The sequence below is a fragment of the Ammospiza caudacuta genome, chromosome 3 (genome assembly GCF_027887145.1).
Source record: "Ammospiza caudacuta isolate bAmmCau1 chromosome 3, bAmmCau1.pri, whole genome shotgun sequence".
Lineage (NCBI taxonomy): Eukaryota > Metazoa > Chordata > Aves > Passeriformes > Passerellidae > Ammospiza > Ammospiza caudacuta.
Window position 1 is genome coordinate 81,912,541 of NC_080595.1, and position 11,722 is coordinate 81,924,262.

The window sequence follows — 11,722 nt, forward strand, 5'->3', positions numbered from 1 at the left end:
ATTTTAAGATGCTGGAGCTCTTTAGCATTTGGCAGGTCAGTATTCAGCCTGATGCTTCAAGTGTTAAGGTGAAAGCTGCCCATTTATGACCTGTAATGAATATTTCATTTTCTCTCCATATAGGGAGAGAACAATAAACAATAAAAACTCAAATGCAATGAAAATTAACTGTAAGAATGACACTATCAATCTTGAAAAATAGCATTTATTAGTATCACCTGGAAAATGTATCACATGCCACTTGCCACCATTTAGACCACTTCAGATACTTTACACACATTTAGTAAAATCAGAATGTTTACAATTAATCTTTCAACCAACATTGAAAGATTTGACTTTTTATTGGAGCAGTAAAGAAAAGCTCATCTTTGACTTGCTGTCAGTGATGTGGGATACATGAAATCACTGCCCACAGACACATCTCTTCCCAGCCCTTCCCACTAAAATTTAGAGTACGAAGCAGCTGTTTTCTGATGCTGAATGCTCCAATTGCTGCGTGCTCACTGGCAGAAACATCTGCTTTTGCAGATCCCTTTGCTCCACAGCAGTCACACAATTTAGAATGTTTCAAAGAAAACCTGCCTCAAATGGAGTCAATGCAGTCTTCCCATAGTTTTCAAGGGTGTTGGGATCAAGGGTGCCTAGGTTTTTACATGCCAATCAACAGAATACCATAAGAACTCTTGGAATGTTGTATCTTTTAATTTTGGGGAATGTAATGCTAAATGAAGGCAAGCTGTATGATTACTAATGTAACTTTTGGTTGCGAAGGCAGTACTTTCAAAACCAAAATCCTCTGTTAATAGTTGTCAAGAATATCCTTTCCCCTTTTTTACTCTAAGTACTACAAAATTTATTAGAATTTCTGAAATAAAAGTTTAAGTGAAGTCTCTGTTCTTCAATACACTTAGCACTGACAGGCCAAAAATTCATGAACCACAGAGCAGTATCACCAAAACCTGACAACTGCCGGAGATCAGTCTGCTGAGATGCATCAAGGTGCACATGTCACTGTCAGTATGGATGGTGTTTGGGAATTTTGGATATCATTCCAGGAACTTTTGCTTGAACGGCATTTTTAACTGTTGGCCACAGTTTCATTAATTCCCACACATTCCTGTTCCCAAAATAGTATGTTCAGTGAATGAGAGATCAGGTTGAAAAATAATTTGTAGTTGAGTTTTTGCTCTCTTATCCAATTAAAAACTGGGTATGCTGAGGCAAGTGACTATGGGTATCCTGTATCAGCTGTATAAATTGTACTATTTAAGTGTTGCATGTAAGTGCTACAATCCAACTGGATTTGTGATTTAGTAATTAGAACCTTATTCTGGATTGGGCCTTGACTCAGATTTTCTTCATCCTAAAATACAGACAGTTAATGTTGAACTAATTGAGTTGCTTGCAAGAAGAAGACAAACTTCTGTTGTGGTTTTACAGTTTTGCAGCAGGACAAGTCAGTATGTTGGCAAAATTGATCGTGTATAATTGAAGAAAATTGCTTATATGTAACCAGAAAGTACTGAAGTGATACCAGAATATATATACATCTAACTATGAAATACCTTGTAGTAAAAAATCCAGAGAAAATGTGATATCAGTGAAACTTGTCTGAAATGACCAATAAAAATATGCTGCTTAAATTAAGTATCTTATCAGAATTATTTCTAAGAGAAAGCAAGCATGAATGTGCTATACTGTAAGTCTGTAAGTACTGTAAATACTGTAACTGTGCTAAAGGGTAAATACTAGAGAAAGAGAACTTCAGTCTTTGAAGAATTCTTAAATTCGTTAGGCTTAATTATATTTTTTATGGTAATGATATGTGTGCTGATGAGTGTCGTCTAATCAGTCTTTTTAATCTTCCTGTAGTGCAGGATTGTGGCTGTGACCCAAATATTGAGAATGAGCATGACTATGAAACGGATGAGAACTAAAAGAGAAAAAAATATTGTAAGCATAAATCAAAAACATCAACTGCTGTTACAACACTGGTTTGTAAACTTTTGCTGGTGTACACACAGGCTCGGTCACATTTGGAAACTGTTTTCAGCCAATTACTTTCAATTACCATGTTCAGGAATCCACACATTCTGAGCATGAATCCAAGCATTTAGCACTTGATGACTTTCAGAGATAGCTCAAAATTATACACTTCAGTACCTTTAATTCTTTTGTAACCTGGAGAATAGTACAAGCATGAGAAGCCTCATATAAATTTATATGTACACCAAAAGTTAAATTCAGAGTCACAGGTCACATGTCCTTTATAGTTGCAAGTGTTATTTGTAATCAAGGAACTACTCTCTACTGCTATCTCTTAAGTTTAGACTTTGAGAAGACAGGAGATACTTGGATCTGTCAGACTTTAATGACAGAAAATCTGACAAAAAAGCAGTTTTTCAGTACCTGAGTTAAATCAGCTTTAAACCATAACAGCACTGTACCTCTACCTGTGAGAAGGTAAAGTACAGGTATGTCTGATGTCTGTTTGGTAGGTGGAATATTCACAGAAATGTACACAAAACTCTGTTTCAGAACTATGTGATACCTGACTGTTTCCTACGTGTCAATGTGTTCAGTGTTGCAGCTTAATGGGAAACATTTTCCATTAGAGCAGCACAGCATCAGTGTTTGCTGCGGGCCCTTCCATGTACCAAAGTGGATGGTGCTGTGTTTCAAACAGCAGCTTTACCCAGCACCAGCTTTGCTCTCCTGGTGTCTCCTCCCTCCCCACAGTGAACCCCTCCCTCCCCCTCAGTGTAAATGTGTAGCTGTGGGTAATGTGGACTCAGTACCTGACCCTTACCAAATCCCTGCATGAGCATTTTGCCAAATTTTGGTGACCAGTTAACTGCAGAGCCCCACAAACTCCTTACCTTGGCAAAGAAAAAGCAGCAAGCATGGGGGTGGAAATGTGGGCCAGAAATGGGACTTCCCTTTCCAGTGAAAGACCCACTTGAAATGCTTGCAAAGCTACAGCTTTATTGGGCTGCAGAGGCTGCTTAAAAATTACAAAATCCATTCACATGATGTTTCTGATAAAACAGTTTTGAACGAGAACAAGGAACCACCAGATGAAATACAAAGGGTTTGTCACTGTTCTTGCATCCACCAAGCCTTGATTTTGAACAATTTACTGAAAAATCTGTGACATTCCCTAGCTCTTGTGGTTTTCTCAGGATGGTAAGAAGCTGTTAAATAAATCTGTTTTATAATTTGTTGAAAATTATATATTTTAAGTCAGTTTTTAAAAATTTCTTACTAGCCTACCATTTCATTTTCAGCCTGTCATAAACTTTCTCAATGTTGGACCTAAAACAGTTCACATACTAGTTTTAGTTTTTAGTGTTCTAAAATAAATTTTTAATTCAAAAAGCTGTCAATAAGTGAAATACTTATCACTTGAAAATCTCATTCAATTACTACAGGTTTTTAACATTTTTCATTTATTTATTTATTTATTTATTAAAATAGGAAATATTTTAATACTTTATTTTGCTATTTTCAGAATTAATTTCTTAATCCTTTTGTCATTTGAAAAAAAAAAGCCTTTTGGACCAGTTGCACCACATGACAAGCATAAGCAGTTTTCTGGCTTTTTTTTCTTGATGTCTTTGCCTGATTTTTAATCCTGTGTAACTCCTGCCCTCACCATGTTAAGCTGTCACATTCATGGTTTGTTCTTGTGAGACTTTCTAAGTGTTTTGCAACACAACTAAAAACTACTGTGACAGCTGTTCCCTTGGAAAGGCAGAGAATTCCATACTTCACTCACCTGCATAATCATTTGTAGTCATTAGAGTTGTAATAATTCTTGCTGTAAATTGAATGAATTCTGATTAGTGGAACACATAGGACACACTTATACTTCTAAAAATTATGAAATATCTGTTTTTCAACAGAAGATCATCTTGCATGAAAATATATACTGTACACGTTCCCACTTTTAGTGTGTCCACTCTTCACTATTTTGGCTTCGGAGACCAAGCTCTCAAAGCTGACTGACAATATATTAAGGGTCTTTTTAAATGAGAAAATCACAGATATAATTAGAATTTTTACATCTAGATATAATTAGAATTTTTACATCTATCACTCTAGATTGGATGTGGTCAGTTTACTGCTTTTCTTTCTGTTCAGCCCCTCTTTCAGGAGCTGACAATGAGCTACAGCCACAGTTGAGTTAGCATGACTTAACCATTGGGAATGTTCACGTGTGTGCCTTCAGGTTTTGCAAATACAAGAAATTCAGCTTCCCTTCTCACAAGGAACCTAAATGTTAATTATTTCACACTTGCAGCAGAGTAAAAGCATTTATAAAGTTTACTGTCGCTGTTTATCACAGCTTGTAATTACTGACTTTTTTCATGTAGAAATAGATCCAGCATCACTGGATGATGAGTTTTATTGTGAGAATATTTTAAACGAGTTTTGTGAAGATGCAAAAGGCACTTCTGACAAACAGCTGTAGAACTGTTCATGCAGACCACTGGGGAATTGCCACAGGAACTCCACAAATGACTGTTCATAAATTCTGTCAAGAAATGTAATTACAAGTAGCCATAGAGTTAAAGGCATTCAGTTAAAGTGCGTATTTATTTGTAGACAGCTTTTCAAAATTAGCATTGTCTGACTGTATACCTGAAATTTTAGCACCTTTTCATGCTGGAACACTAGTAACTTTATTAAATCATAGAACATGGAAAAGTTTTCCTCATAAAGACAGTCTTTCAGTTATTTCAATTCCAGTTCTCTTGGTCATATTCACACTTTAAGTCATTGGTTTTTATCACTGGTGTCAAAGATAAAACTTGTTTTCAAGAGACTGTGTTACCTGAGTCCCAGGTGTCAGCACTGAGGGAAACCAAGGCAAGATCTTCACCTGCTATGACTGAGTAAAGACCTATGAAAAAAGGAACTAGGAGAACTCAGTACTTCACACCAAGCTGTCTGTAGCTTACCTGCAGAGGCGTACACAGACATGCCCCAGGTCAGGGCGCTCGCTTGTCTGGCATCTTTGGTCTCCCAGAGATGCTGCAGCTGAACCAGCCTACTGGCTGCACTGACGAGTGTGCACAGATTCTGAAAAGCAGGTGAAAAAGAGAGAGAACCTCTGCCTCTGCCATGGTATTACCTGAATAGGAGAAGCTTTTTCATTTAGAATAAAAAAAAAAAATTGACACTTTTCCAGTATTTGGCAACCGAAGTGCTTTGTCTTCTTACTAAGGAGCAGTGAAGCAAAAACCGGGAGTTGCCAGAAACAAGGACTCATTTCTGAGGTACTGCCCAGCAAAAAGCTCAAAGAGCACAGTTGCTACTGTTGTTGACAAATGCTTGACAGAGGCAAATGCAGTAAGAAGCAAGGAAACAAAAAAGGATTCTCAACCTGCTCCATAAAACTGTTTATAGAAGTCACCTAAATGAGACTGACTTAGTCTAAACAGCAAGGTTGATTCAGACCATCTGTTACCATTACGTCTGGCAAACCAAACCATAAAGGAATGAGAAAACTGACAAGAATGTGTGGAAAATTAGTCCAGTTGGAGGGAAAAAATAGTAACAGGAATGCACTATTCACTCAGTCCCCCTTTTAAAGGGGATTTTGCAAAGGCAGCTAGGACTCCACATGGGCCTTTGTGCCATGCCTGGACTTCTGCTGCAAGTAAGGATGAGTGTATGGCTTGGAAGCTTTTCTCCCCATCTGTATCATCTTTTGCATTAGCAGATCCTGTTCATGTCAATTACTTTTTTACTTTCTCTCTCCTGCTAAGAAAAGACCATCTTTAACCTTTGTAGGTGTTATCAGATTATATTTTTCTTGCAAAATTGTATGACTAAAGGGGAAAAAAGAAATATGTCACAATCCCTGTTTCAAATGCTTTGATGCTCTATTCTCTTCCTCTCGTGTTAAAGGTTTATTGGTTGGGATTATGACATTAGGACCAAAGTGGCAGCAGAATTTCAACATTTTAAGTATTTGCTAGTTTTAATTAAGGCACCACCAAGAACAACTTATCTCAGAACATGCCTTTTTTCCCCCCATAGAGTCTCTATTTTTGGTGCTATTTTCCAGGTACGTGCAAAAGAAAGAACCTGTATCTGAAAACTGGTTGGTAATGCTGAAAACTAACTAAAATGACAAATTCTTCCAAGGACATTTATATAGGAGAGAGTCCACTAATAAATACTTCCAGAAAAAAAGTCATTTCATGTGAAGATCTAATTTCAGATAATCATGTAGCACTTACCATGGCCAGGTCTATTATCCACTTCTGCAGTGTTATCATATACCAGCCCACCCAATATCTTATATTACATTAAGTTTCATAGCACTTAAATTATAGGATACAAAGTTCTCAAAACTGCCTGAAGAATATATATTTTTTTAAACATCTGGAAATAATCTTATTGAAACTTTTTAACAGACCATACAATCGAGATAAAACATATTCAGAACTGGTTGAAACACTAAGTGTTCCTATTTTTCACACTGTCTTCGGTCAAATAGTGTCTGGAGTTTCTCAAAACCTGCTCCAAAGCACAAGATTTGAGATTTAAACCCAAGTCCTATTTAGAAAAAACCCAAACAGTGCTGTCATTATTGTAAGTACAACCTGCAAGGGCAGGAATTTAAAAAAAAATAATTTAAAAAAAATCTGGTATTTTTACTCTGCATCCCTGTAGAAAATATGTAAATTAAGAATTTATTTCACTCTTTATCAGTTGGGAGCCTTCTAAAGCAGAGCAAACATATAAAGCTTACTTCCTACAGAGGTTTTACTGTGATCCCAGAAATCAGCACGGGAATGTGGAATACATGTTGAAAAGTGCCTGAGAATGATTTACAATAGTAGCACACAAGAAATGATGACACAGCTGCTATGCAAAGAATTACCAAACAAGCCACAAAACCAAACCTCCCAGATTTCAAAGGATACACGAGTGCATAGAAACAAGCTCGTCTCACTTTTCCACTGAAATGCATAATACAGCTAAGGAGAATGACATCTGCAATAAACAAAAGGTGGCTGGTCACAGAAAGGACTGAAGGGGCCCAAACACAATCCCAGACAGTTCCACTGGGCACGAGGTCTGTGGAAACTCCTTTCTTACAGCTTTGTCTCTCAAATGTGATTGATGAAATACTCTCCGAAACTAAGCTTTCCTTAGAGTCTGGAGTGTTTAGTATGTTTCTCTCCCATGTGGAGAAACCAGACAAAAGGATGAGTTTACACTGTGACTCCGTGTAATAATTCCTCTACCTGACCATCTCTTTCAATGGCATTTAAAAGAATTCAGTTTTATATGAGATGTTAATTCCCTCTTTCCCCCAAGTCCAGCATCACTGCAGTGGAGCACTGTACCTACATGCAGAGACTTGGAGTGCTGAATGAGCCCCATTTCATTTCCAAAACATGCCTTACAAAAATTACCTTGTGCAATGACGACAGGAAACTCCAGGTATGTCTCCAGGGGGTAACCATAATAGATGTGGTACCTCAGAAACACAAGGAGGCTGAACAGAGAGATACAAAACATGACTGCACAGAGGGACACAAATGCCTTCACAACTTTTATACTGTTTTGGTGGTGCCAAAAGGCTCCAGATAGGTGTAGCCCTTGCTGTCAAACTGATCAAACAACAGGCACACAGAGCAAGCCTGATCATTCTGTAATCTGTTTCTGTTACCCTCACTGCCCACACTTCTCATCAAGGTCTTTATGTCACAATCTGTAGGGCATAATTTTATTTATTATAATTGCTGAGAAAGAAATGAAGGCTTTCAGATCTAGGAGATACCTCCTCTCTGCAAGAGCCTTGGCATCTCCAGGATAACTCTGATTTCTTTATTTATGTCTGTAGTTCAATTTGTACATTAGGCAAGTTTTATAGGGGTAGAAAATGTCTTCCAAGCTGTCTAGACTGTACTGTTACAAGATTACACTACGAGTGTAGCTCTACTGGTCAGACTAAGAGTCTCTTTTTAAGTGCACCAAACAATGGCAACTTTCCTTCCTGCCATTCCACAATACAGTACCCAAAAGGAACTGAACTTTTATGTTTTCTGTACTTCCAGCTCTCCTGCAAGTCCATGGGGTTGGACAGAAAATTCAAAGCTGTAAGGAAAACAGAAAGGACTCAGAGTAGTTTTACGTAAGAAAAAATATTATGGTTTCTGGTGTAGAAAAATGGCAGAAGGAACAGCCTGCCTTGTAAGAAACTGGCTTTTACAGTATTCAGAATTTAAATATCTGAACTTCCCAGGAATACTATTTGATGTAGAGTCAAATCAGACCCCTAGCCACCAGCACCATATTTCTCTGTCACCCCTCACACCTGGTCACTCTATGTTGATTTCACAGAACCAGCCCAGCTCGTAGTGGTAGTCACACAGCTCCCTGCAACTGGATTCAAAGTATTTAAAGGTAGGAGGATAACAGTCTACTAAATACAATAAATGTTTCAAAGAAGACCAGAACCTGTAATTGTGTGGGTACCGTGGTTCTCACACAGGCGCTGAAGAGACATTTCCAGCTTCTCCATGCTCATCTCAAACATTACTTACAAACACTTTTTAATGCACACCAACGCACACAAATGATTGAAGTGTTGTCACCGCTTTTTGGCTGAGGCTGTGGGGTCAGTCATCTCTGCTGGAGCTCCAGTTTGCTTCATTTACTCTGAGGGGTGTTAAGGGTAAACAGCAGAAACACGAGTTCAGTGCTGTAGGGAGAGGCGGGCGGGGAGCGGCCATGGCGGAACGTGAGGGATCCCGCACAGCTCCACTGAGAGGTGTCTGTAAACGGAGCTGTGGCTCTGCCAGAAGACACGGCACGGGCACCCTCAGACACACCACGCTTTTGTGAGGGGATTTTTCTGGATGAAACCCCCTTTCCTAGTGTTCTGCCCACCTCAAGCCCCCGGCTGGGCCAAGGCAGGGCTCTTCACAGTGCTTTCTCTCGCTTCTACCCACACCCGAACGTGCACACACCGAGCTTATTTGTTTGTCGTTTCATACAATCCTCTTTAAACAAGATTTAATAAGCCTAGCCCATGTAAGCTCATTACAGGCTCACAAGTCTTTGGAGTTTGACACGGCTTGTAATTTTCTTAAGGAATTATTTAAGTCTTACTGATTCGGGTGAGGGAAGCCTGTCTGACGAGTACAGCTACCTGCACCACAGGGCACACGGGCCACCGAATAATCTAAACACAGGCTTGCACCCTCTGCAGCTGCTGTATGCAGTGACATGAGTGGTCCGGGATGGTTTTGGGCAAGTTAAAAAAGACGAGTTTCCCTTTAAATGAAAAAGCGGAATCACTAAAACAGGAAGTTGCTTCCCGAAAGGCTCTGTGGGCTGAGCTGGGCTGGTGCTGAGCTCCGAGCGGGGCGAAGTGGCTCCGCGGGAGCGGGGAGTGCTCGCCGCCCCCAGGCCGCCCCTCAGCGCACCCTCACGCCCGACCTGAGCCGCAGAGGAAGGAATGAATCCCCGGCTGCCGCAGCAGCCCCGGGGCCCCGCACCCCCGGCCGAGGGGACCCGGCTCCAGCCCTGCTTCCGCCGCAGTCCCCGTGTGCCCCCGCCGCCTTACCCGGCCAGCTCCAGGAGCAGGCTGCTCACGCTTAGTCCCCACGCCGAGCCGGCCCTCAGCACCGCCACCAGCTGCGGCAGCTTGATCACGGCACACACGGCCCAGGTTGTCAAGTGCACCAGGTCCAGCAGCCCCGGTGCCATCCCGCGCGGCGGCCCGGGATGGGGATCCGCGGAGCGGCGGGCAGGGTGCGGTGGGACGGTGGCGCCGGCGCTGCCCTCACGGAGCGCCCCGGGCCCCCCACTGCCCGGGACACGAGGAGGGGAGAGCCAGGCCCGGCGGAGCACCCGCGGCCCCGGCGGGAGGGGCAGCGCCGCGGTCACCCCCGGCCCGTGCGGCTGAGCACCGCAGTGACCCAGGGACCGCTGCTTGAGGCCTCCCTACCTCTGATTCCCTCGGTGACCGGGGCGAGAACCGCTCCGCTCCAGGTTCGGAGCGTTGCTCCTGGAATGAGTTTGTTACCATAAACAGCATCCTCGAAAAGGGATGATGTGATGCTGTGCCGGCCATGGGCCGTGCTCACCCCGGAGCGGTGCAGGTCAGCCCCGGCTTTGGAGCTGTAGGCTGCAGCTCATTTTTCTCCCTCCAAGTAGAGTCCCCACTGCTCCAGTGCCTGTCATTTTCAGGTCACTCTCTCTGGACTGCTGTGGAACTAATTCCTGCAGCAGGGATCACACGGGTCTGAGAGCAGCACTTTATTTTTACAAGAAAAATGTGCAGCAAAATTAAAAGTTGCTAAATGCTGAACTTGTCAGATGGTACCGAAATTGGCTGAAATAAACTTTTTAACACAATTTGAAGTATTAGAAAGCAGGCATTCTTTACTTGTGGAGGACACAGTAGATTTATTCTGTGTCTGGAGTGAGCCAGGGATTTTATTCATTATAACTATACATATTCATTAAAACATGCTTCTTATTTAATATATAAATATCACTTTCCTAGAACTAACATGCATGCATTCACCTCATTCTGGAAGTTTATGGTTCTGGAGGTTTCTTAAGAGGGGTCTTTGGTGATTGTATTCACTGAATGCTTCGAAATTAAAGGTGACTTTCCCTTGAAGTTTTTCTTTGTGTATGCACTGTTGTTTCTTGTTACATAAAATTTGCTAAAAACCCACTATAGGCCTCCTTATCTGTTTCTTCACAGCTGTGTTTATCATCCTATGTGCATACCTTTACATTCTTTTTTTTTTTTTACAGTTAGTCTTTCAGCAACCTCAAGGGAGCTGAAAATTGTTCCTTTTTATTTATCACAGGTTATTGGAGATGGAGTAGCTTCTCCAGAACATACACCTACCCACCACACAGAGTTACATACAAAACCAGTAAAGTTTTTGCACTTCTCAGTTTGTCTGTACTAAATAAAGGTTATCCTAGGACCACACATTTGTACTGATTATGCATGCTCTGAATCTTGGCTGGTTTGTGCCTGCATATGGCCAGGACTGCTCTGACTATCAAATCTTCACCATTAATTCAGAGTTTTAAGTAGAATGTAATTGCTTTAACATGAGGGGTTATTTGCAGGCATAGCATTTCTTCTTTTTCATTTTAATTTTAATGAAAGTTGTATTTTACTATGGCCAATAGTTTTTAAAATGGATTAAAATGAGTATATTGCATTAATTCCGCATACCCTTGGTGGTATTTTAAAACTGTATTTCTAATTCTGAATTTACAAATCACGTCCTTTAGTAATTCAGTCATAAAAGGAAGCAGGTATGTAGAAGTACATAAAATCTCAAAACTCAGAATACAAATAACCCCAATACAAAATTCTTATGTAGAAACTGTGTTTCTGTTAATAAAATTCAAAGTAATCAAGCTTTTCAAAGACAACAAGCTAAAAGAAAAAAATTTGGGTTTGATTTTCTTGATAAACTGAATTGTTGACTTGGTGAAAGCATTATGTACTTGAAAAAAGTTGACAAATTTTCATACATGATGAAGTTATTTTAAGTTAGGTCTGAGGTGTAGATGTGTCTGTCATTTCAGATGATCTGAAAATAACAGAAATATCTAAGATAGAAGTTACATATTTGCACTGCTGTGTGGATGCTGATCCAAAAATCCTATAAAATTGTCAGTAATGTGTACTGCCTTGTACCTTTGTAGAGTAATC

General features: G+C 40.5%; 1 protein-coding gene across 1 annotated transcript; it reads right to left on the reverse strand.

Moving 5' to 3' along the window:
* Window positions 1-1,844: 1,844 nt before the first annotated feature.
* Window positions 1,845-9,738, reverse strand: SLC66A3 (solute carrier family 66 member 3). Its single transcript, XM_058802657.1, has 7 exons — window positions 9,596-9,738; window positions 7,437-7,519; window positions 6,942-7,011; window positions 6,252-6,309; window positions 4,965-5,085; window positions 3,779-3,820; window positions 1,845-1,933 (listed from the first exon to the last, which is right to left on the reverse strand). The coding sequence occupies exons 1-7, from the start codon at window positions 9,736-9,738 to the stop codon at window positions 1,845-1,847; spliced, it is 606 nt and encodes a 201-aa protein (XP_058658640.1).
* Between the last annotated feature and the right edge of the window lie 1,984 nt (window positions 9,739-11,722).